General features: G+C 53.6%; 1 protein-coding gene across 1 annotated transcript in view; it reads left to right on the plus strand.

Annotated features, from left to right (window-relative positions):
• LOC128270863 (uncharacterized) overlaps positions 1 to 25,901 on the plus strand; it is a 36,269-nt gene extending 10,368 nt beyond the window's left edge. The window contains exons 2-10 of the mRNA XM_053008288.1: positions 19,838 to 19,963; positions 20,077 to 20,080; positions 20,151 to 20,335; positions 20,450 to 20,872; positions 20,946 to 21,082; positions 21,161 to 23,186; positions 23,226 to 25,136; positions 25,206 to 25,468; positions 25,544 to 25,901. Coding sequence (XP_052864248.1) covers positions 19,838 to 19,963; positions 20,077 to 20,080; positions 20,151 to 20,335; positions 20,450 to 20,872; positions 20,946 to 21,082; positions 21,161 to 23,186; positions 23,226 to 25,136; positions 25,206 to 25,468; positions 25,544 to 25,730 — 5,262 coding nt within the window. The 3' untranslated portion in view covers positions 25,731 to 25,901. The remainder of the gene's footprint in view (positions 1 to 19,837; positions 19,964 to 20,076; positions 20,081 to 20,150; positions 20,336 to 20,449; positions 20,873 to 20,945; positions 21,083 to 21,160; positions 23,187 to 23,225; positions 25,137 to 25,205; positions 25,469 to 25,543) is intronic.
• Positions 25,902 to 26,275: the final 374 nt, after the last annotated feature.

Genomic DNA, 26,275 nt, shown 5'->3' on the forward strand with positions numbered 1-26,275 from the left:
AAAAGCTGCTCCATTGTGGATCATTTGGCTGCTAACACACCACCACACAGCAACAAGGAGCAATTCAGAAAAAAACAGACGGAACTTGCTAGGATTCCGCGAGAGAACGGGTCTGTCAAGTGACGGCATTGCCAATGTGTGTGAGCGCATATTGCGCACTCTCTTCCGACGTCCGACACCGAAAATCAACATAACGACGCGAACCCCGTTCTTCACGAGAGGGACCCTGCTGCTGTGTATCCGTGTTGGTGAGTCCGCTGGGTCCACTGTGGTCGTATAAGGAGAAAACGTTTGCTCCGAGGACACACACCACACGCACACCGTCGCAGAGCGGACCAGCTGATTCGGTCCGTACATAAAACCGCCCGCGGGGTAATAACAGTATCGTCGTTCGTTCTTTGCGCAACCAGCGAGAACCCCCCTCGCGCACCCCTTGCGTGCCTGTCATCCATGGTATGGTGACCATGGCATGCGCAACACCAACACCACCCCGAATGTTCCAACTCGCTGCCAGCGGCCAACGGAGGCACTACCGCCGTCCTTCCATCGGCCACCGCCAATCGGGGCTTCTGATCCTCATTTACACCCTTCAGCGAGCTCCACATGTGCTGTTCACGTTTTTTGTGTATAATGTATTCCACCGCCACCGCCATCAGCAGCGAGCGCGACCATGGTCCTGATTTAATCGGTCCTCTCCTCGCCTGTTGTGTGTTGTGTCGCGTTGTGTGATATCATCGCAGGTTCCTTGTGCGCCCGTCCGTCCCTCTTGGTCGCGCACACGTGCCATGGTGGCCACTGTTTCGCTCGCTCTTTACTCGCGTTCTCGACTCCGAGAACCCGGCGGCGGGCGGCTCTGACACATATGCGCGAATGGAGTGCATAAAAAAGTGGCTCTTTAGCTTAATTCGATCAAAGCCATAGGCGGACGAGAGCTTATCATCTCTTTCTCTCCAAATTGACGACGTCGCTCCTCGTGCCCTCTGATTGACGGCCCCCACAACTGTACCTTCTTTGGCTCTTTGTTTCTGGTTGTGTCTTTTATCGCGCGGCTGTCAATATGACGCGTACCTCTTTAGCGAGGGTGACGAGTTTGTTAATCGTTAAACAGTGGGGCTTCATGCCCTTTGGCCGGGACTGCGTGTATTGGTTGATCCCTTCCACCTGACGATGGTGATTTTTAATGAACGCAACACAACTGGATACGTCACTGATCACTGAACTTTGGGGTTGTTTTACCGGTCTGACTGACTGTTTGGTTGACAAAGGCACTGACTTTTGAAAAAAGCATTGACTTACGTGGTGTGTTCAAAAAGTTCTGATCATTTTGTATTTACGCGGGCTACGTTTTGTGGTTCATCGTCGATTTAGCTCTACTCCAAAAAAGGATGGGAAAGAATCTTTATCAAATTTTATGTGAAAAATGAAATTAAGAGCGCCGGACGCATTCGAGATGTTGACTGTGGTTTATGGTGAAACTATTATGACCCAAAGCAGCGCTTATCAGAGGTTCAAAATGATCTCAGAGGGCCGAGAAGATGTGAACTCACGGAGAGACAAGTTTGGTCGAATGTGAACAGTTTGACTTAGAGTTTTCTTCGATTGCAGGGTCGTGGTACATCATGAGTTGATGCCAAAGGATAGAACGGTTAATGACGGATATTACCAGCCATTTATGCGCAATTTGCGCGGCACAAAAGGCCGAATTTGTAGGAAGACGAAAATTGGCTTTTGTGTCCCTGCTAACACCTTGTTATTTCTGCCCGAATTTTAGGCCAAAACAACACTCTAGTGATGCCAAAGCCACCGTATTCCCCAGATCTGGCCTCCTGTGATTTTTTCCTGTTTCAAAAAATCTCAAATTACCACTTCGTGGTCACTTACTTTTGTAGTAGCCAAAAATCGACGTTGAACCAAAACACGTCTAAGCAAACCAGCTGTCAAAAATTGACTGATCACTCAAAATGGTCGAATTTTTCACCATAAGTGCGTGACAAGAGTAGCAACATAACGCCACAATAACATCGAAGATCGAACATGCGTAGCCCGCGGAAATACGAAATTATCAGAACTTTTTGTGAACACACCTCGTACACCAAACTTCTGCGTCTTAACGAAACTTCCGTGCACACTTCACTTCGGCTGGTTGACGGTGAAGTTCCGTGGCGAAACTAGTGAATGTAAACAGAGAATAAGAAATAAATAAGCGCCGGGTGGCTTGGGGCGGCGGGCAGGGTGCGAACGCACGATCGCATCTCGTGTGTCGTGAGTGAGCTAAAGTGAGAAAAGGACCGAGCGCAACGCGATCGTGGTGAGAACCTCGTTGTTGCGGGCCAAATCAGAGTGACGGCAGGCGACGCGCGGGTTTGTGAAGTGCCAATTGGATTCATTGTCACCCAACGGGCGCGCGCGCAGCTCCCAATAGTCACGTTTTTCGGTGGCCTAACGGGCGGTGGCCGGCAAACAATGGGGACGTGTCGGGTGGGGCCAGAGTCAGCCCTATAGATGGTGTCCCACCAATCTAAGTGGAGCAAGCTGGAACGGGAGTCTTGTCTGTTGCGGGAAAGAGTCAGTCGGTGGATCGGCAGTTTGTGCGCGCGCGAGAAACTTGCGTACATTTGCGTATTTGTGGTAACAAAAAGACAGACCCCCGCAACATAAGGGAAGCGCTCCCACAACACTTTAATGGCATCTGGAAAAAGAGAGAAACTCAACGCGGAGAGAAAGAGCACGAGCGTATACGAAGTCGATCTTTTCCGGGTTAGAAGAAGGTGTGTTAGTTTGGTTTTAGTTGCTAAATCTGGTTTCAGCGTGGTCTAATTCGGGCGGTAGCTTGTTTTAGCAACGCGGAAGTACTGCTTCCAATGTATTCAGTTTCCAATTTTTATCTTTTTCTGCAATATTTTGCCTTTTCTTGTGTTGTTCGACTAGTTGCATAGTTTAGAAAGCATGTTCATTCTTTGGTAGCCATGATGTCTTATTATTCTTCATGGTCGAAACTTTTGGCTGCATATTTTGTATATTAAATTTAATAAGAAACGCGAAGAAACAACACGACGACCGTGGGGACACCTGTGGCTGCTGCTGATAGGGAACCCGAAGAGCGGCTTCTCCAATGTCCACACATTCTGTGCCCCGGATCAACCGATCTATGCTGTCTATGCGTACGCGGGGGGTGCTTAACTTATGGTCCCCCATACTGCGACGCGTGCTCTTTCGTGTAGTGGTTCCTTCTGTGTCAGTACTTAGACGGTTTTGGGGAGAACTGACCGAAACCGAGGAGGCAGAGCCGCGCAGACACATGGTGTGTTTATTATTTTTAGAGGTGAACGAGAGACGATCGTGTAGCGCGAGCATCACACGCGCGCTGATGATGATCGCGGCGGTGATGATGTACCGCGCGCCGGTCAGCCAGGAGCAGAGTTTCGTCATGTCGTTCGTCGTTCCGTCTCGCTCTGCATCGATCCGCAGCTGTACGCGGTTATTAGATGCCTTATGAATATTGGATGATGCTTTCCGTGAACACGGACGGTTGTCCGTTCGTTTGGTCATGGGCCTATAGAGGTAGGTGTGTAGCTAAACGCCCCGAGAACCTGTCCTGTCGACCGCGCGGTGCTCGTACGATGATCTTTGCCGATCGCGCGCATACCATCGTCATCAACATTGCAGTCGATTGTGGCGGTCGTTGTGGGATTTTTCTCTGCACCAAGAAGGGGGGATGATATTCACATAAAGCTAAAAATGTCAACTAGCGCAAGGTCCCAACTGTCATCGCGGAAGGGCACCGCAAATCGCAGCGATCGCGCTAGACTTCGCGTTTCTCGTTGTAGCAAATTAATTTCAATCTCTTCTTCGCTCTTCTTTTGCAGGTATGAACCGCTGCTGGACGGTGGGGCTAGATGGGGACCGGAAACCAGCCGCTCCAGCGAGCTTACGTTGGGTATGAAATGTACTTTTTATAAGCCGCGCATAGGGGCCTAGTAGAAGGTCACGATGGATCCCCTCACCTTGGCTACAAATGGGCCAAACACCCATTGGGCCCATTAATTAGACACCATTTGCCATATTGTAACCGTCACTCGATTTGGTTGGAGTGTCCCCCCCCGAACGGGTTTCGGTTCGAATCGAGGTATCGCGGTCATCACCTTAACCTTCGTTTGATGATTCAAAAACCGTACAGTCTTGACGCATCGCTTATAGAGTGACGTGACTCGCGGAGTCCAACCCGGTTCGCCCGTTGCGCTCTCTCTGTCTCCCCCACTCGCTGTTCAGGAGGGAAATCACCCTTTGTGCGCTGGTCGGTTGTCAAATACGCGGCGCGTAGTACATAACTTCCATTTCCGTTTCCTCTTCGTTCCCTTCGCGTCCCCCCACAGTGTGTGTGGCAGAGGGAGTGCCAGAGAGACCCACCACCATCCTTCCACCCTACTACGGAGGTTACGATCGAAACGCCGATGAGGGCTCCTCCATAATCGCCTATTATGGCACTGTTTGCAATTATCATCTCAATGACGACCGTGTTCGTACTCCCGGACGATACCAGGCCACGCGCGCGCGCGCGCCCTGTTCAGACAAGAGGGGCACGCTTTGGGAAAGGGTGCTCGAATCCGCCTGGGTGGTGTTGGCGGTGGTGTATTAGTGCACATTAAACCAAGCCGATCCGCAAGCAACAGCGCCGCAACCTCGAACAGCTGGCTGCGGACAAAGTTTGGCACGATACCAATTCTATTCGTCTCTCGATGATCGTGTAACGCGGAGGGCCATGTTGGAAAATGTTGTAGCTGCTAACGGCCCACTTTTATGTAACGTGTAGTGCCTTAAATTACTCAATTGCTGTGCACAGAAATACGTTTTTTTCGATCAGGACCCTTTTTGGTGGCCCTCTGTATGTTCTTATGTTGCTTCTGAACTCATCCAAATTAATATTGGGTCGGAGAAAAAGTAATCCACTATTTTTCCTGTAGATGGCTTTAGTGATAGATATCTCGTGAGTTACAGGGTGTTAACAATGGAAGGCAACAAAGCGAAAATTTGGTACACTTTACATATTTTCTTCGATAAAGACAAAAATTCAAGATAGGCCGCTGAAATTGTGCATGGTGCTTATGGTGCCGACACCCTAACAACTATTTACATGCAATTTTGGTTTCGTCGACCCGTGTCAGTTGTTTTTTATGTTAAACATACACCTCGCACCGACAGTCAGACCGTCATCGAAAGTGTCGATTAAATCGCTGAAATAAGCAAAGTTGATTGCCATGTTAGTAATCAAAGCATCGATCAAGGGCTAAAGATTAACCATCGAACAGTTTTAAGCCATTCGCGCAAAGCTGGATTCACAAACAAGCTCGATGTTTGGGGGCCACATCAATTGACACCGAAACACATGATGGATCGAATTGCCATCTGCGAAGTTTATGCCAAACGGAACGAAATCGACCCATTTCATAAAGTGATGGGTACTGGGAATGAGAAATGGGATACATACGACAATACTGTGTGAAAACGATCGTTGTCTAAGCGCGGCGAAGCAGCTCAAACGGTGGCCAAAGCAGGACTAACGGCCACGAAGGTTCTACTGTGTATTTGGTGGGACTAGAAAGGAATAATTTATTATGAGTTGCTTCCGTGTTACCAAACACCAAATTCAGATCTCACTGTCCTTAATTGATTCCCCGATTAACTAGAAAAGGTCAGAATCGGCCAACAGAAGACGAATTATGCTCCATCAGGACAACGAAATGTTACGCACGTCTTCAGTGACTCGTCAGAAAGTCCGGGAGCTTGATTGGGAAATTTTAATGCATCCACCGTATGGTTCGGACTTTTTACCAAGCGATTGACACCTTTTTCGCGCATTGCAAAACTCCCTGAGTGATAAGAAATTGAGATTAAGAAAGGATTGTGAAAAAATTATGCAAAAATAATGGATTTCTTTTGCCCCAACTCAATATTTGCTTGCTTTACGAAGTGTGACCGCTTAGCGCCCCGCCATCATCGTGCGCACGTGCGCCCCCCGACGAATTGATCTGCGGGAGTCATCAACGAGCGTCATGCACCCAGCACGATTGCAGCACGCGGGACACGGAACAAGCGGCTTTTGCTTCAGCGGCTTAAACCGTGTTGCGAAGTAACGCGTAAAAAATGAAACTGCCCTGTCAATCACAAATTGATGATTTACTTGGCCAACCCGCCGACCGACCGCCAACCATTTGAAGGTGTATCTCCTTAGCTTGGCCGATAGGCACGACGATGTTTGCATGGAAATATGGCAACGCAGGTCCCCGCGCAGCAGCAGCAGGTTGCACCACCCCGATTCGCTGTGCAAAACGCCGTAAATTGCATTAGTCTCGACAATTGCTGCGCGCACAGTGTGCAACTTGCAACAACACCCCAGCGGGTTGCAGCCGCGGGTAGGCCACTCGCTGCTCTCTCTTTCTCTCTGTGTGGTGTGCGCAATAGCTCCTCCTGCCTTTGGCCACACGCGCGCAGTGCTCGCGAGCTCGACGCGTGTAGAGGGCGTCTAAATGTCTTAGCCGGCCGCGAACGTGGACGGTGGACCGACCCCTGCTGGTGGTGGTGGCGATTGATTGGCAAGGCACACAGTGCAAGGTCCACCACCAACAGGCGCTCTCGACCGGGGGGTGTTCTTGGTCGTTGGTAAAGTGGAGAGGAGGTAAAGTGTGTCCGCGGCCAAGTCTTGGTTCTCGGCAAAGGTTATTCAGGACTCGCTTGCCAGCAGTGCTCGAGCACTCTCCTCGAGCACTGCTTAGGGACACATTCAAATGCGAAGACAAATCTGACATAAAGCTTTTTCAATTATTTTTTGCGCCCCCATTACAGCTGACCTGCAATGAAGTTTGTTTGACCTGTAATTGTTAGACCGGTGTGCGGACGATTCTCTGACGCACGCCTGTGGAACACCTCCCTTTTCCAGGCTCTTTGTTCCGCATCTTCGCATCGCGTTCGGAGCTCGGTTCGTTTTTGCGGCCCGGTAGCGATCTCGTGACCGTGAATAGACAGACTTTGGAGCAGAGCGGGCACATGAAGATGATGATGGAGATTGGAAAATATTTTCCACTCCGACTCTGACGTCAGCGCGGCGCACTTTCAGTGGCCCTCGAATCGAATCCCGGCCCTGTTCCCTCCGCGCAGTTGATTTGAAGCGAATCAATACCGAACCGGCCCGGGGAAGAATGATTATAGAGATGTCGCGATGATGCTGGTGGCGGGCCTATTGGGGAAGGTAGGTTTAGAACAGCGCACGTGGGGAGCGTATTGATTTCAGTGCAGTCGCTGATGAGGACCGTAGTTGCGCCACCCTATACTGATTGCAATTCCCACAGATACACGGGAGCCCCTACGAGCACCGTTTGTCTCGTGCGTTCGTGTATGTGTGCGCGATCTTGAATTGTTTGTGGAGCTCCACTCGAAGGGCCCTTTGTGTCGGAACATCTGATCATTGGCGAGCGGGTTTGCGTTACTAGCGAGAATCGAGTGATTCATTTTTTTTTTCTCCTTCTACAACATTCGATACGAACCGTTTCCGGTGTGCGCCAGCGATCAGTTCATGCGAGCAGATGGTTCTACTCCAAATGGCATGCCACCCCTCCACCGGGTCACATCCACCAAGGGAGTTAGTAGCTGCCATAGTAGATACTTATGATACGCTCGTAGAGGATGTACCCTTCCGCCAAGTCGTTGAATCGCAACGCACCCCGTGGCCAGAGCCGGGCGAAGGCAAACCCCAAGAGACGGAACTACTAGGTAACGGCCCCATGGCCAGCTGTGTGCTTGGTCTCCTCCGTTGATTGGGGTTTCTGTTACGTTCGCGTTTCTCACCGCGTCTCTGGTGGCCTCGCACTCAGAGGTGCCCCCTCAGCCACGCGTGTTCCGGCCGCCGGCCTTAGCGCGACCCGTTACTTGCCAACTTCACTTTCTTTCGGCCCGCCGCGGGCTGTTTCCTGCGCCCCACAGTCCCACGGAATGACGCAGGTTCGGTCGGCAGATCGGGGGGGCGCAAAACAATAAAAAGGCCTCTCCCAGAAACTCTGGTTTGCCAAGTTTCCAGAGGCCTCTCTCTCTGTCGCTCGGGGAACCGCCATAAAGTGTTCTATCGCTCGGGACTCTCTAATACACGGCCAGCCGCTGTGTGTGTGTGTATTTGTTGCGGTCGAATGGCAAGCAGCCCAAGAAAACTGGCACGTGTGTTACCGACCGCGGCACGTCTCGTCAACCCGCGTGCCGTGCCTCCTCGGCCCGGCAAATGGGGAACGGAGTGCGTCAAGTAGCTCAACAAATCAGCTGCCAAGTGTGGCGAAAGGCACACAACATGCTCGTTGCGGGGACAAACAGCTGCTGCTGGTGCTGCTGCTGGTGGCGAAACCCGATCACTAGCTCGCTACTACTCGCCTCTCAATACTCTACCCTCCCAATCACTTTTCAGGTCTTTTCGGGGGGTTGCGTGTTTTTCAAGGCCCAACACAGCCACGGTGAGGTGGCTCCTGCTACTTGCCGCTGGGATCCCTCTGCGGTCGTCAAGGGGGTGGTTCGTGTGGTTTTCACCTTCCCGTTTCGTCGATCGTCGTCGAATCGACGAACAGCACCTTGCCTCGAGAGGTTTGACGACTTCGCTCGCTCGCTGGCTCACTTTGTCCACAATCCCCAACTCTCCAGTGAACGGGGTAGGAACCTGTTATCGCCTAGAACTAGAAGCAGCAGGGACAGCGGGCGGCAGGGTCGGCTGTACAATAAAAAAACAGCTGACAGTGATCCGCGAGGGCGCGCGCGTTCGCTGCCTGCGGTTTAGATTACGTATGATTGAAGCGATAGCGCGACGGCGTTGGCGGCTCCCACATCACCGGCAGCAGTGTCACAGTTGGTGGATTTGCTGAGGCGGCAGAGTACGTTATCCACACGGGCCAGAGTCGTCGAGTTATCGTTCATCTCGCTGCTGCTGCCCTCGATTTACCGGAGTATCTTGGGAGGAACGATTCACTTCCTTGTGTCGCCGAAAAAGAAGTGAGATAAACCCTTACCGGTGGCCTACGTTACTAGGCTGTTCAATAAGTTCGTAGCCTCGATAAGAAAAACGCATTTTTATGGTTTGAAATACATACTTTTTTATTCACTATGGTCTTCCTGAACATCAACGAGTTCCAACGAGATTCAGATTTAGGCATTCCATCCTTGAAGTCCAACTGTAAGGGCTTCAAAAACGCTATTATGCCGTCATCATATGACGAAAAACGCTTTTGGGTCTGATAACAGATGGAAGCTGCTAGGGGCCAAATCTGGTGACTACAGTGGATACTTTAGCAATTCGAACTTCAAGTCATGGATTTCTGCCTCCGGCTCTTGTGCCCGACCGGCTGCATTGTTCCGCTTTTGGCGAATGCGGCACCAATTTTGCACACCTTTCTGAAACCTAATACTTCAGTAAAAATATTGGTTATACTGCTCAATGAGACGGCTAGGCCTTATACTAAATCTCTTTCAGTGATTCGACGATTTTCCAATACGACATCCTGTATTTTTTCTACGATTTCAGGTGGTGTGTCTGTTTCTGGACGTTTTTGACATAGATCGTCTTGAAGATCACCTGCTTTAAACGACCACGTTTAAGCTCAGAAGTAGTAATCACTGGAATGACTGTAAACAAAGCCGGCAGAGTTTGTACTCAGACTAGGGTACCCTCTGATCCAGTTTCCTACTGTACCAATATTTAGAATACCGTCTGACGGTGTTGAAATCCGTGTGACGCTATCAACAACGGCTGAGAGAGAATATCACCCTCAGACTTTTATATGATGCTACCGAGACTGGCTGGCAGCTGCTGGGTTTCGCTTGGAGCTTCTTCGCTACAGTTGCGTAGGTCTAAGTAAAGTTAAAAGCTCCTAGCGTAAAGGGCAAAATACGAAGAAAGAGTCCCAGCGTGTTGTGGCCAGCGAGCGAAACACGTCTACAAGACGGATTGTGAAATAGAAATCTCATTAGTTGAAGAAAAATTAACATGGGTGTTATTATGAAGGTCAGCCGCGCTGGCCTGTCGCGTGGACAAAACGACTCCGAGACCAGGCCGTGTGCGCGCCCAGCACACGATCGTCGGTTCAGTTCAGGTGTTGCCAGGGGCTCTTTTTCCCTCTCTCTCGGTCTCTCCCCTCTCGTGGTTCGCTTTGGCAGCCGTAGACGAGTTGCCGACTTCCTTAGGTCCCACCCCACCAGGGGTCTGGTGTCTGTGACCAGACAGGGGCAGGCCGGTTTTTGGAGAGGAAAATCAAGGTTCGTGCTTTTGGTGTCTCCTCTACTACAATTGGGGCTGAACGCTTTGGTGAAGGCCCTCCGGAGTCCGGCAAGGCGTGACGTGACGGACGGAGACTGCTGGCTGGCTGGTGGTGAAATCGGCCCACCGAACTCCTCGCCGGCGCATGTCCCGGTCCGGCTTGACCTGGTCAGGCCAGCCAACCAGCCAGCCAGATGGTGGTGTCACCTTCGTCTCGACGTCCATGGATGAGGTGGCGTAACGCATAAATTGGACAAAAACTGCGCAAACTTCATACGGTGTGGATGCAACTGTGTGGAATTGATCTCCTTTTCCTCCACGGCTTTAATCAAGTCAGTGTGGTCGGCAGGCCCGTGTGAGAGGCCACGTCAAGCTCCTAATCTTCAAACCACACTGACTCTCTAGGGGAGCCTCAACCACCAAACCTCCCGTAAAGCAGCCCAGTAATCGAGCACAGAGGGGTCCGCGAGTAAGCGCGCGATAACCGAACTGTGAAAAATCGTTGACCTTGCGTCTAATGTAAAACTCTACAAACTCCCCGGGCTGATAAACTTTGGCTCCGATCCGCGGGTCCCCGATGCTTCCCCGATTTTCGACCACTCTGCCAGTCCGGTCTCTGACGTCCTTGACGTTTATGTTTCCTTCCGTTGCCTTTTAATGAGTTTGGGGTGCTGTGGCAAACCAATAAACCTCGCGACCTCGTGAAGTTTGGTTTGTTTCGTGGCATTCTCTCGTTTCGATCGGTCGACGAAGGCACACGATCGCGGTAGAGTAGTGGCGCTACTATACTGAGGAACTGCACTCTATAACCACAAATGGTGATAACTGGATTGGAATTGATAACTCAACGGTGGTCAACGATATAGTGCTGCCATTTTGTCTTGGGAAGTTTGTCACGTGCGGTCGTTCAAATATCAACTTTACCAGGGGTGTTCGTTGAGAATGAGACTGTTTTTAACACACACAAAATGTTTATAAAATTTTAATGCGATTTTCTATTTTATTCAAAGTATGTGCCATCGCTAGCTATACATTTCTCCTATTCTCTGCTAAATCATGGATTCCCAGACGAAAGAATTCTTCGTCTTTTTAAGTAAACTAATTAGTCATCCAATTTCGACTTCCTCGTAGAAAAACGAAGGGCTGCTCAGCCAATACGTGTCCCATCGATGAAAAAGAATGATATTCGGAAAGAACCAAGTCTGGTGAATAACGCGGGGAGGAATAGCAGCTCCCATCCAAGTGATTTGATAGTATCCTGAAACAGTTTTGTTTTTTGGGGACATGGAAGCCTCAGGCCACGGGCGACCAGGCGCCTCCATTTCAGAAAACAGGAACGGCTTTTTGGTCGTTTTCGATCAATGCATGGTTCAAATTGATCATTTGTTGTCAGTAGCGACCGGAATTAACGTTTTCATCAGGTTTTAGGAGCTTGTGAAACACCACACCTTTCTGTCCCATCAAAAAGGCCTTTTTTTGACGTCCTTGGACGCTTTTTTTGTAAAGTCAACATCGCCATTTTGGAATTTTTTAAACCACTTAAAGCACTGCGATCTTCCAAACACAAGTCCCGACAAGCATTTGGTGCGATTCCGAAGCAGATTTCTTCAAGAGGTGCAGAAAAATAATATTCCCCGCAAAACGTCATTTTCAGGCACAAAAGTTGACATACTTTAACCCTTTTAATGATGGGTTGCAAACCAAAATAATTTTTTTTCCGACCTGAAATCATTTACCTGATGTAAACAAAAGGTAATGATGAATGAACCGCTAAACTGGAAAGTCCCAATCGACAGGTACAGCCATATTTTTAACAGTCTCATTCTCAACGAACACCCCTGGTAGTTAGTTTTTTTGGGCAAAAAGCCCGAACAAACCTACTTCTGTTTCAAGCAAAAACCCCATTTCCTAGTAGAGACACCCGTTCGGTGGAACTCGAGAACGTTGCGTGACTTTGTGCTGCAATTAAATGCAAACCAAACAAACCTTTTGCGGTTGGTAAAGACTACATTTGAAACAAAACGGTACCGGCAGGGTTCTCGTTGTTAATTTTGGATACTAGTCAATCACTTTCGGAATGTCAAAATACTACGGACCTCGACAAATTGTTGGAATCCGTTCGGTAGAGTGTTGAAAACTGTCTGCAAATGGTTCACATGACTCCAAAACGAAACTACAGTCAACATCTTCTTCGATCGCGGCCACCAAGCTCTGGATGGTTGGTCCATCGGAGACCAGCCGAGTTTCAGGTTTCTGTAGGTTGAGCTCTTCGAATGAAAATATGCAGATCGAAATAGATCACAAATGGTTATTAAGCTGTTTGACGTTTCCGTTGCTGCTGCTGGTGGTGGTGGTGCTGGCGCATTCCTAGCCCAAACACCAATCGGTGTGCTATTTTACCATCAAAACAAATTAAATACCAGCAACAGCAGCGAGCGGGGTGACCAGAGCGCGGCCCAAAGAAGCTTCCTTCTTTCGAAAATAGATCGCGCGGGGCCACACTAACAAGCGAGGATAGGGTGTGTTCTCATCTGATGCCCCTCTGTGCGTTCCGCAACACCCCAGTCAGCTACGGTGTGGTCACTCTGTAGATCGCCATAATGTTGCCGATCTCACGACGCACACACCACCCAACATCATCGTCATCATCATCATGATCATGATCATGTTGCGATCAGTGCGCGCGGGGTGCGTGTGTTCAGAACGGGTAAATCGCTTGACCCTCGACTCTGTCGCCGCTCCGCCCTGTCCCTTACTTGCGTCACCAGAAGGCCACTCCGGTCGGGGACCGCCTCGAAAACCCCGTTCTTCGTGTGTAGATACTAAATATCTTCGGTGCCCGATCTGTGTTCACTCCATCCGCCGGGGTTTTATCGACTACTACGCAATCTAGAGCTGCCTCTCCGCCATGGTCAGCGGTTGTCTCCAAAACGCACGAAAATAAACGGTCACCTAAGCCGTTTCGAAGGGGAAGGGCAACAAGGCTCCCTCGGCTGAGGTATAAAGTAGTGTAGAGGCGCATTTGACCAAACGACGTCTGGTTGGTGGGCAAATGGGCGAAAGGAACACGTACAACAGCGCGTACCAGCGGCGGCTACGACGTTCACTCTCTGGGACGGCGAGGCACGTCATTTAACGCCTTCATCTTAGGGTCTTAGGGAGAGGTGGCTCAGCAGCTCACCGATCGATCGCATAAAACGGGAAAGGTTAAAGCAATTGAACCTTGAGCGTACTGGTTGGTGAATGCCCCTCACTATTACTAGGTCAACACGTGGTGTAAGGGCTAGGTATCTAAAGGATCTCAATAAAACAATCAAAAAAATGTTCTTCATATATTGAATAAGTGGTGAAATGAAAATGGGTTACCTTCTAATTCTTAAACCTCTGAGACTCAGCGTCACGCATAGGTCAGCGTGTTTCGTAACATCATCCGCACTCCGCCGTGCCTGTTGACACAATCACCCCGCTAAATCCCCGCTTTACACAATTATCATGAAGCGCCTAGCGCCTCAATTAACATCGTCGTTGCTGCTGGCCGCCAATTAACTTTCACCGTTTTACCGTCCGCGTGAGAGGCCATTATAAAATGGCGAAGCACACTCATCGGCGGTGACCGACCACCTTTCTCGCGCACCACAGGTCTTCAGGTGGCACGTGTTGGCCATCTGTGGATGCGAGATCAATCGCGGCGATGGTAGGGAGGTCCCCCCCAAGAAGGGTTCGGTTCTTCTAAACATTACCCCGAATCGCATTTTAGCAATCTGCCGTTCGGTCTTAGAGGTATTCCGCTCCCAGAAGAACCCATGACGCTCGCGGGCGGTCGGGCAGGCACGTGTCAGTAAAAATAGTAACCCTTCTCCTGTCTCTCTCGCTCTGTGTGTCTCGGTGGTGTGTTTGGTCCATTTCTGCAACTCTGGCCGCTGGATGTATCTAGGTGGAACTACTTGACGTGTTGTGAGTCTCTGTACACACTACTCCATAAGAAAGATATATTTAGAATCTTTGCGGGGCTGAGTTCTACCTACACTTGCTCTACAATGCGAACAATGCGCACGGATTGAAATGTAAAGTCCCTCACGTGGAGATGCTGAGTGCCAGAGTTCTGAAGAATACAGGAATTAGTGTCCCGTTCCCTCGAGACTCCACAATCTTGAACCTCAGTTGGGAAATCGCACGTCTTCTGGCTGATGTAAGCCACGCATACCGCGCTCTTTGCGATCGGATGCGCGCTTATCGCTTATCGCCGAGTGGAATCGTCTTTGCCCCGACGCGCTTAGGTCAGGACGCTATAATTGTGTCACCGCACAGAGGGGAGAGAGTACTACTGCGCGGACACGCTGTGGCCGCATGCTGCGATCACTCATCGCTGTGTTGGTTGGGCAAAGTGTGTGGACCCGGACGAAGATTATCTGGGGTCTGGGGTGGAGGGTCCGGGCCAGCCACTTTCTTCGTCGCAGACAACGTTCCACAATCAGAGTGGAAACGAAACGGAAAAAAGACATGTTTGTAAATCGCGTAATCCCGGGGCACTCGGGGCGGCCTGGCCCGACCCGATCGACGATCGACGGATGTTGATGCCCACAATGTAGCGTGTGGCGTTGCTTTAGTCCGCCGCTGTCCGCTGTTCTTTCTCTGTGCTCTGGGGAACCAGATAGTTCCGGTTTTTTACGCGCTGGTCAATCGCGTTTCCAATCGTTTCACGCGCGCCCGTATATTTACATTTCTGTCTGTCGCAAATCACACAGAACAGAAAGTTGTACGGCAGATTCCTGGATCGTGGCTTACACATTCCTCCGGTGTGTGTCGATACACGCAGCGCCTCCGAAAGGTTATCAGTCCACGGGTTCTGAGTGTACACACCGTGTACCAGCCAGTGCTAACTGCACGCTACTTGTGTGCCCTCTCTCGGAGGCGAGTGCACCGCGTAGTCTAATCGTCACGCCTCTTGGGTCACGGTGGGCCACGCAGTGCGATTGTGATTGTCACATTGAACTCCTGCAGGAGCGCACTTGGAAACAAGCACCACAAAAGTAGCACGTGGACGTTCGCCCAGGTCATCCTTTCTAGTCACCACCGCTCAAGGACATGCGTGTATCATCATCCGGGTCCAGGTCCGAGTCCGGGTGGCTCTCGGTGATTGCCTTAAGCCTGCTCCCGACGAGTGGTTGTTGTACTTGTGGCTACCCACACGCACGTCGACACACGGCTGACAGCTGATTTGAGTTAAATGAACTGTAGTTAAGTAGTGCGTCGAAGGCGATATAGATATGCGTCAGAGGCGCGCGCGGACATCGACATCTTCGCGTGGGGCGGCATACCCTCCGCTTTATTTATATCTGATGACTTGACACAACCCGTCCCAGCGCGCTGCGCGTGATGAAGGCCCCGGAAACACTCGGTGCGGTGTGCTGGGAAATCGAGACCCCTTCTCTTTGTGGTCGCTTTTCTATGGCTTTTGCGATTGGGGAGTCACAGTTCCAGAGAGCCTTCGCTACATCAAATCCGGGTATCAGATGCGTGTGAAGTTACGTAAATTCACGGACCCCGATCCTCTTCTCCTGGAGAGAGCCCCACCGCCAGTCATCCGATTGAAGTCGGGAAAAAAGTGAATTCCATCCACTTCAGTGTCGCGCGCGTTTAGTAGGTCACCGCCGTCGCCAGCCATCGGTGGAACACCCCCCGGAGGGGGGCACTGGGGGTAGGGATGATGTGTGATGGCTTTCGATTTTGTAGACACCTTCATCTTCGCTTCGCTTGGCTCGTGTTGTTGGAGGTCGATTGTGGACGGAACGCAGAGCAGAGACAGAGACAGTAGGTGGTGGGGAAATCACTTGGGAGGTCCATAATCCTCCCTAGTGGTCCCTCGCCTAGATAGGCCTCTAGAGAGAGTCCAACAGCGCAGTATCTGAGGACGGTGAAGGTCCCACAAACGGGATGACCTGTGATAGATGTTTCTTGTGCAATCTCGCCATGGAGGGGAGCATCCGTCGTCGTCGTCGATCTGATCGAAATCAATCGCTTGCCCTTTGTGGCGCGGGGACTAACATTAGTTTCACCTTCGCTGCTGCTGCTGTCGTCATTTGTCTGGCAACGATGTCCACCCTTCGCTCCCCTCGCGGGGGAATCACGTGTTTTCTGCGCGATAATCTGCGACTCCGGGGGAAGGGACACGCAGAGAAAAGGGTACCCTCAAAAGAAGAGAAACACAAACGGCGGAGCGCGCGCGCGTGTTTGTGTACATAGGAAATGGACCGACCGACGGTGGCGCGTGTTATGCTCCGGCCTCGCCCGCCGTCTCGTATATCCATCCCGCGAACCCCACGCAGCAGTAGCGTGTTGGTAGAGTTTTCCTTCGGATACTCCCGGACACACGGACACGGTGACGCGTGCGACTCCCTCCGTATGTGTGTGTGATACCTTAGTACCTGCCTGCCTTGTTGGTGTGCGTTGGGGTTGGCCACTACTGGCGATGGGTCTTTTTTCCACCGCTCGAATTAGACGGCGACGGGGGGGGCCACATAAGGTGTGTAACGGGTGTTCCTTCTCTCGCTGGACCCTCGCTGGACCCCGATCCGCCCCCCGGGGGCAAGCGAGCCGAAGCTTTTGCTGGCAATGCTCGGCAGCACCACTACTGACGCCCTCGGAACATATGATTTCTATGTACATAAGCAGCTGAGGGTGTGCAGCCCCCGCGGCGCTGCTGTGAAGGGTGGTTCGGTCGGTCGGTCGGTCGGTGAGAGAGCGGATTTTTTTGCGTAACACTGACGGATCACAATCCGGACAGAATGTGTGTGTATGTTGGTGGCCGTCCGAGGGGTTGCTCTTTGATGCGTTCAGTTTCTTTTTTCGCTCTCCTTGAATTGGTCGCTGTTCAATTTCCATTAAGTACCATTCTATTTATGTTTGGGAGCTTTAGCTGATCAGCTAATGCCGATTCCCCTTTTTCGGATCACGTGTATCGCGCGTATAAGGCAACGCGTTCCCGTTTTGCGTGATGTCTAATCCGTCGTCGCCTTCGGTAGTTTCAATTCCGATTCCCATTTTGATACTTTGATTGCCATTGAAACAGCAATGGACAGGGCGCGACAGCATATTAGTTTGATTGGCTGGTACTGCCTGGGGCGGCCGAGTACCACCACCGCTTCCTCATTGGGGGCTGCTTCCGCCGATGGGCCGCCGCTTCTTATGCTTCTCTACCGCTTTCGCAGCCCCATAAACGGCTCATAACAATGGGCCGAGAGCATACACGCGTGCAGCCAAGCTTGACCCGCGCGGAACATAGCCCCCGAGGGGGGGACAGCATAAAACAGCGCCGTTCACTAGTGCTGGGGTGCCACTCTATTTCTATTTGGACGGGCTTTGTAGAACAGAACTTTGCCGCTTTCGTCGTGACCTAGTTTTCCACCGTTACCCGGATCGGGGCCAGCAAAACGGGTACTGGGGTGGACGATAGGGCGACCACCATCACCCAGCACCCCGTGCGCGGTTCGAAGGCACATCGGAGAGCGAACTCCTTCTCTCTCGCGCGCTCTCTCTCGCTCTGGTTTGTGGAGTACATAAGACAAGCAGCGACAATGATGCTCCTTGGTTGGAGCTGCTCCCCTTTGTGCCAACCTTGTGCCTCCGCCGCGCTAATGTGGGTTTGCAACATAACCGAGTCCGAGAGAGAGAGAGAGAAAGAAGCCGATTTCCACATGGGCCTTGGAAGACGGTTTTCCCTTCGGGGCGCGGGCGCCGCACAAACACACAGCGATGCTGATTTTTCTTGGCCACCCGCCACCCCCCGGCGCGACCGATTCGAGTTTCCTTTCACTCTCTATGCGGCCACGGCCTGGTTGGTCCGGGGCGCGAGGAGAGTCGCGCACCACCAGCTGGTCTAGAGGCATTGGCGAGGACGCCGCGGGGTGGCGATGTGGCGGAGGGGCGCCCCTCTCAAGAAGACGTCAATCGACGTTCGAATCACAATTTTCACATTGCAAGAGCGGGCGGATATCTCTGAGGCGTATGTTTGGCAAGCTCAATCCACCCGCGTTCCCGAGTTCTCTCCCTCGCTCTCTCTCGTGGTGGTCCTATTTTTAAAAGAAGATTATTATGTGGTGTGGCCCTCTCTGTGTCGGGGGTCGTTTTTCACAAGAGATAGACAAACACAGAATGAATGTGCAACAACATTATCGACATGTTGATTTTATGTTCCGTCCCGCCGCTTCTTTTTGACGGGGGAACTGCCAACTCTGAAGTGCGATTTGATGCGTCGGAATTTTTGGGGTGTATTATATGGCGTGGTGGGTCATAGATATAAAGTCCTGGGGTAGTGCAAAGTTCAATCAAACAGGACAAACCTCCTGGTAAAGGTCTGCGAACGGGTCTCTGGAACTCACCAGGAGATAATGAATAGTTCTTTGCCTTTCCTGCTCACAGAGACTGTGACTTTGACAGAGACTTTGGATTAAAGGCTCGGAAATCGCACATCGAAAAGTGAGACGACCTGTCGTCAACACAAGTTTCGGACGATTCCTTTTTGGCACGCGATTGATGACTGCTGGGTCCGTGAACCGTTGGCGGATGGGTGTGTGCCGTGCTGCGCTTCGCAATTACCATGCGGGGCAAGCAGATGGGACGCGCATATTATGTCACGCTCGACTTGTTGTCAATTCGAATCGCGGACGACCCTTTTCCGAGATTTCGATTGCCTTCCGAGGGGGGAATCGAGCGAATAGTGGCTTTTGAATTGCGAGGGAACTGACGACGAATACCCGCTAACCGCCTTTGTGAATCTCACCACACCCGTGATAGGGTGACCACCAGGTTTTCGGGGGGCCATTAATCATGTGTCCCGGTGGCTTCTTTTGCACTCTCCGGCGTTGGTCACCATTTGAATTGATCAATCAGCCCAACGTGCACCACCATGTTTCGGCTGATGATGTATCAATTGACACTAATTGGACAGATTAAACATATCATATCGCGCGTGAGCAAAGTGAATAATGGTAGAAAAACAAACTGGAACCACTCACCGAGTCGAGTACGGTCGGAAAAGTTCGCCTCGGTTTCATCGGCATGTTGCCAAATCGGAATGTTGCGGAAGAGAGGTAGGTCGGTCGGTCGGTCGGTCGGTCGGTCGGTCGGTCGGGTGGTTGCATTCTCGCGCTGTGTAGGCCACGACACTCTATAATATGCACTCTTTCACGGTCACCCTGCCCGGATTGTGCGCGGTTACAGAAACTGGCCGCGCTCTCGAGCTCGATTTTTGAAGCGATCGACCGCATAAAATACGCGCCAAGCCGCACACGGGCTGCGGGGTTGTTTCGTTGGCCAATTTCGCCATTTTTTTTGCGTCAGTCAGTTTCGGTTTCACTTCATACTTTGGCCGCTTACATAATTAATGCTCGCCAATCCGCCTCGAGAGCGGCGGTTCGCCGCTACATTGTTCGCTCTTTGGTCGGTAGCCTGGCGAAGGCCATCCGAGGCTTGTTAGGCAACAATTACCTTCAGAGTTGTGAGGACGACCGGGCACACTAGTGGTACGGACACTAATTTCGAGCACTTTCTTTTTCCCAGATGCACAGCGGTAGCTCCATTTCACCCAAACATCCCGCCATTCCGGTTTCGATCGGTATCGCCTCGCTGGTGCTGGAGGGCCGCTCGTCAGCCCTCGATGATGACAGCTCAACGACGACGACGACGGCCGACTCGTCGGCGGTGGTGGTGGCAGCTCCGGTGACGACGCGGCAAGGCGATGCCGTTCCCGGTGCCGTCGCGATCGTCACCAACGGCACCGGATCGGACCTGCCGGGTAGCCTTGTTGGAGCATCAGCCGGAGCCTTAGGTGGCAGGTTTTGTGTGTGGCGTCCGATCGGGGCGTCTGCAGCAGCACCAGCGCCACCGGCAGCAGCCGCCGCTACGGGCCCGTCAACGTCGTCCCTGCAGGAGTGCAGTCTGCTGGCGATCAGCGATGTGCAGCAGAAGCTAGCCTGCATCTCGGACGCCCGGAAGCGGATCAATCTGAAGCTGCAGCAGCTACGATCGTCCGGAGCGAGCAGCAAGGACACGGTCGCGGCACCGAGCACCAGCACCTTGGTGAGCATGGTGGCGGCCGAACGCAATGACGACGGGTACGACGACGACGCGCTGATGTACGGTGGCGGCGGCGGTGAGGCATCGTTCGTCGAGCGCCCGAAACGGATGAGTTGGCCCCACCATGAGGGCGGCGGCGGTAGTGCCGGGCAGTCGAGCGCCGCCGCTACCGGTGTCATCTACAGTGGATTCGAGAAGATGAACGTACTGGCCTCCGTCTCACCGATCAAGAATCACCATCACCATCACCAGACGATCATTGCGAACAGTTTTATCAACTTCTCGTCGATCGCCGCCGCGTCGGCACCGTCAGGGTCTGGGTCGCGTAAAGCTCCGGTTACTGGTGGTGGCCCAGCGGCAACGGCACCAGCAGTCGCAGCGGCATCGATCGCGGCAACCAAGCAACGATCTCGCGAAGGACCCCACTGTGAGCAGTTTTTGAAAAAGATCGGCCTCGTGAAGCCCGAAGCGGGTGCGGACGAGGGCTCGGAGCACGGCTGCAGCTATCACAACATCCACGTAAGTTTTGTTTGGTGCACCTTGACCGGTGGAGGAACACAGAGAGTGATCACCTTCTTCTGTCCGTTTTTAGTGCCTTCGCTGGCAGGGCTACTTCGAGAAGCTGTTGCTCATCCTGCGCCAGGGAGAGGCGGTCTGCATTGACGTGTTTTTGGGACCCGAAAATGACACCATCCTGCTGGAGCAGTGGACACTGAAACTGTCCGCGACGTAAGTTACCTGCCACGGCTCGCAAGTACTTTGACGCATATTCTCATTTCCATGTTGGCGCTCTTCCCGTTCCCACAGAAAATCATCTCCGGCGGCCGCGATGACCATCCAGTCGCTGTGTGCCGCCATCCGGAGCCAGCTGTACTTCTCGCAGATCTCCGCCTGGACCGAGCTAATCCAGAACTCGCTCGAGCCGGAAATCTTCGCCCATCCGCGCATCAAGAAGATTCCGCCACCGCTCGGCCCGTCGGTCGGTTCGTCACCGCTGCTGCCCACCGCCCGGCTGGACATTCTGTTTCGCATCAACAAATCGTACGACAGCACGGCCCGCTTCAACGAGAAACCGATCGTGCACAACTTTCCCGACGCCTCGGTGGCCGAAAACTACGTGGTGCAGGTCTGCCTGAAGAGTTTGCCCCGGTTGGACCGGATCCCGGGCATTAACGCGGCCCTGGACGCGACACAGGTGGGCCGCGGTGGCCACCACCGGGGGCCCGGCTCGCTAGCGTCGGCAATGCCGTGCCACGAGAAGGGCAAACACCGTTGCTTCCGCAAGGATCTGGAGGACCCGGAGGACGACCTGGAAGAGGAAGAGGACGAGGGGCCTCCTCGGATGAGAGGGGGAGAGGGTGCCGGTACCGGGCGTGGCGGCGGTGCCGAATTGCCACTGCTATCCTCGGCCGCAATCAACCACCGCGAGAAGCAGCTGCAAAAGTACCGCAAGCGCATGTTGAAGCGTGAGAAAAAGAAGAAAGTGTGCACCGGCGGCGGCGGACAGGCGGAAGGTGCCGGTGTCGGTCCCGTTGGGTTCCACGGGATGATGGCCAAAGGTAGTAACGGCAGCACCAGTAACGGGGTAGCCATGGCCGCGGTCGGCAGCAGAAGCGGAAGTTCGTCGATGGACGTGGCCGGCTGTTCGTTGTCGTCGTACGCCGTGTCCCCGATGAGCTTTAGCAGCTGCAGCAGTAGTGTGGCCGGTGGGACAAGTAAAGCTGCAAGCCCGCGCCCCACGACCACCACACCGACGGCGATCGGTGGCAGCGGCGTGGTGCAGGTGGCGAGCTGTAGCAATGGCCACTGCCGCAGCGCCGGCGGCGGCAACGTCCACGGCAACTCGGTGTTCACCTCCTCGATCAACTCGATCCAACCTCCGCTCTACTCGTCCGCCAATGGGCCCGTGTGCGACGATCGGTACCACGCGATCGCCCTCAACTCCAAATCCACCCAAACGGCCACCGTGGTGTCGGGCGCGGCAAACACCGCCGCCGGCGACTGGCCATCGAACCGTGCGCCGTCCCTACTGCCATTCGTTGCTTCCGTCGCAACGCAAACCGAGTGCCCGGTGGTGAGACGCGAGAGCCAGCCGTGCACGACGGGGGCACCGAAACCTCACTGCTGCACCGACTGCTGTCGCCAGCGTCAGGGGTCAGTGGAGGATCAGTTCGCTCGCGATCAGACGGATGCCGGCGTGCCGCAACGAAGCTGCTCTCAGGGACCACCAGCGATGCGGCGGGAAGCGGAAGATCATTGCAACGGCGACGGCAGCAGCAGCGGCGGGGCCAACAGTGATAGACATATGCAATATTTTAACAATTACTCTAGAACGTACGATATTATCAATGATAACTGTGATAAACGCCAGCAGCCGCCGCCGCCGCCGCCACCAAACCCGCCGATCACTAGCCACCACCGGGCACAGACGCCGCCGCCGCCATCCTCCGCGTTCCTCCGACCATGCTTCATCGTCGGCGGTGGAGACGGTTACGAGGGCGACGAGGATGACGACCGGGACGAGCCGAGCCTGGGCGATGATGGCGATGGGAACGCAGAAAACATCAGCAACAACAGTGCCGGTCGCACACTGCAAAAAGGCGACCTTTTGCTACAAGCCATCCAAAGAACTGCCACGCTGAACGGTGGACAGGAGGAAGGGAACAGAAGCCACCCGAGCGTCACCGTTGTCGTCCAGCAGTCGTCGTCGCCTTCGGCACGTCCCGATCAATCGCTCCTGCTCCTCAACGGCAGCAGCACCACCGGTGGCGGCAAGCACAAAAATGGCCCCAGTATCAACAACAACAACTACGCCACGCAGAACAACAACCACGTCGTCGTCGCGACGGTCGGGCCAATGGCGGAAGCTGAGGCCGCCACACGCGGAAGAGACGGTGAACGGCGGGGCCACGAGACGGGCGAGATGCGCTGCGAGCAGCAGCGCAGCGAATGTGATACTTTCAGCAGTGAAAAGCTAGATTTAGGTGACTGTCGGCTGTGCAAGCGACAAAAAACGAAGCATAATTTTAAACTGAATCTTACCAATCTCCTCTCGTCGTCGTCGTCGTCGTCGTCGGCGTCGTCACCGTCACCGTCGACTTCCGCGGCGCGTGCCGGGAAGGTGGGAAAGAAAACGATCCCGGCGAAGGCGGTGCTGGACTGCGGGTCCACGCCGCCCGGCTGCCGTCGGACGCTATCGGAGAGCCTAGTCGGTCACCTGACCATTCCGAGCGATGAATCCGGTGCCGGTTCGGGGCACCGTCGTTCCGGTCGCGAGCCGGGAACCATGGAGGAGGACGGTGGTGTTAGCGAAGGAGCCGAGCTGCTCCTCAGCCCGGGCGACAGTCCGATGCTTAGCAGCTCGACCGGAGCGATGGGCGCCGGCGGAACGGTGTTCTCGTTCGAACAGATGAAGTGCTACCGTCGGGCATTTTCCGAGGACGTCATCGACACGATCACCAGTAGCGGCGACGGGGCACGGCGACACTGCGTGGCTAACGGCGGTGCCGGCATCCGTAGCAGTGAAGAGGATACGACCGACGACAGTGGCGATAATCAGGACGATGAGTACGGTGCGCAGGAAGCGATCGTCAGCAACGGTGGTGGTGCTGGTGGTGGTGGACTCGCAAAACATGTCGGACGTGAGTGCTGCGGTTGCCACAAAAACTATCCGCCCTACCAGAGCCCGCTGTCGGCGACCGCACAGGCCACCGGTGGGCAGCGGGTGGTGGGAAACACTTCCACTCCGGCAGCGAACGGTGGGGAGCCGCTCTACATTAGCTGCTCCGAGACGGATTGCTCGGTCAGTACGGCCAGTAGCGTTTCGCCGCACAAGAAACAGATTCTCAGCTGTGCCGCGATCGCTTGCGCCAACGGTGCACCCGGATCGCCGCACCCCCGAACGCTGCCAACCGCGTCCGGAGCGATGGAACTGCTGGGCGGCGGCGGCTGTTGCAAACCGTCGCCCAAGATCAATCTCAACTACGTGTTTGCCCTGTCGCCGCTGGCACGCGACGATTCGGGCTTCACGAGCGGTGGCAGTCCGGCCACGTCGACCAGCTTTCCGGCCACCTCACCGATCGCCATCGATGATCGCTTCGGGACGGCGAAAAGCCGCACGCGCAGTGGTGGGTTGCTGCTCGGTGGTAACGCCGCCACAAGCAACAACGGAGTCAACGGTGGTGGTGAGGGAATCTTTCGCTACGACTTCGACGAACTGCCCACCAGCAACGGCAGCAGCCCGGGCTCGGGGACAATCAAGTCCAAGTCCGCTCCCATCTTTCCCTTTTCACCGCCCTGCACCGCCGGCAACCTTTCGCCTCGGTTCATGCGCACGGCTCAACGACAGCAGCAGCAGCAGCAACGGTCGCGCTATCCGTCAGAACGTTCCTCGATCGGTTCCGATGAGCAGCTGTCCGACGACGAACTGTCGTACCTGTCGACGTTGGATGTCACGGGCACACTGAACCCGGCCGGCGGCCATCTGTTCGCCGTGTCGCCCGGGAAGGTTGGAGGGCGCGCGTTGGTGGCCGCCCGCAGCAGTCTGCCGTCGCAGATGCTGAGCAAGGTGCTGAACCGGAATCTGTTCCGCTTTGGCCGTGCACCGCTGCTCGGTACGCTCGAGGAATCGTTGCTGCAGCGTCGCCTGAGCCCCAAGTACCAGGTGGCCGACTTCAAGGTGCTGCTGGGCGCCTCCGGCAGCTTCTGTCCGACGCAGCTCACCATTCCGGTTGCATCCTACTTCTACGAGCTCCCCGGGCAGCACCTTACGACACCGTATGTGGTGAGTATCCGGCAAACACCGTGTCCACTGGGTGTGTGGATTCTAATTTGGTTCGTTTGGTCTGTGCAGTGTGAATTACGTCTTCCAAGAAAGGGCTACTCGATACCGCGCACGGGCACGGTCCAGGCAACGTTGCTCAACCCACTCGGCACGGTGGTTCGGATGTTTGTCGTGCCGTACGACTTTCGCGACATGCCCGCCATGTCGACCACCTTCATCCGGCAGCGGATCCTCGCGTGCGACGAAAGCAGCCTCCAGCTGCTCGGCAAAAACATCGAACAGCTCAGCAACGCCGAACAGATGAAGCTCCTTCGCTATGCGATCCATTTGCGGTACGGCACAGTTCTCGGTGCACCACCACCGTGTGGTTTCCCTTCATTTCACCGTCTCCTTTTCTGCTCCGCTAGGTTTCAAACGTCGCGCTCGGGAAAGCTGTCCCTGCACACGGACATCCGGCTGCTGATATCGCGCCGCACCGACTGTGATACGGCCGCTGCCCATGCGAAGAATTTGCTCGAGGCCCCGAACGAACTCAAAGTGGTTACCATCGTACCGGAGAATCCCAAGTTTAGCTTACGCATCGACAAACAGTAGATAGTGGTGGCCGGCAGGATTCCCATCAGCCTCCCGACGCGCCGCCGTCACCCTTCTCTCGTAAGGCGGACACGTCTTACCTTTCGCTAACAATCTCGAATCGAGTCGAGTCGTTTCCAGCGTATTGAGTGAGCCATCCCCCCCTCAAACCCCGATGGCCCGACCCATCGGGTGTACGAAGAAGCAGCTAGTGGTTATTTTCCCCCCTTTTTAATGGATCATTGTGCGGCACAGTTTTATCTTTTAACTCGTTCTTTTTGTTTTTTCGCCGTCAGTCTTTCATTTCGCTTCGTTTCATTACGGATTTAAGATCGCATTCGATCTTTCGCGCGATACTTTGTCGACCGCCAACGGTGCGCGGTCGCATTGGTTTTTAGCTAACGAAATTGCACCCCTTTTTTGTGTCCAAATTTTATTCACAAGAACTTAAATTAAGGAGAATTTCGCGCCGGATTTTTGTTGCTAAGGGCACGAATTTCGACGGCGTGATTTGTGTAGGTGATAGTAGTGTGTAAAAATTGCGAAAATTTCATGTGCCGAAAGGA

Source organism: Anopheles cruzii, chromosome 3, assembly GCF_943734635.1.
Source record: "Anopheles cruzii chromosome 3, idAnoCruzAS_RS32_06, whole genome shotgun sequence".
Lineage (NCBI taxonomy): Eukaryota > Metazoa > Arthropoda > Insecta > Diptera > Culicidae > Anopheles > Anopheles cruzii.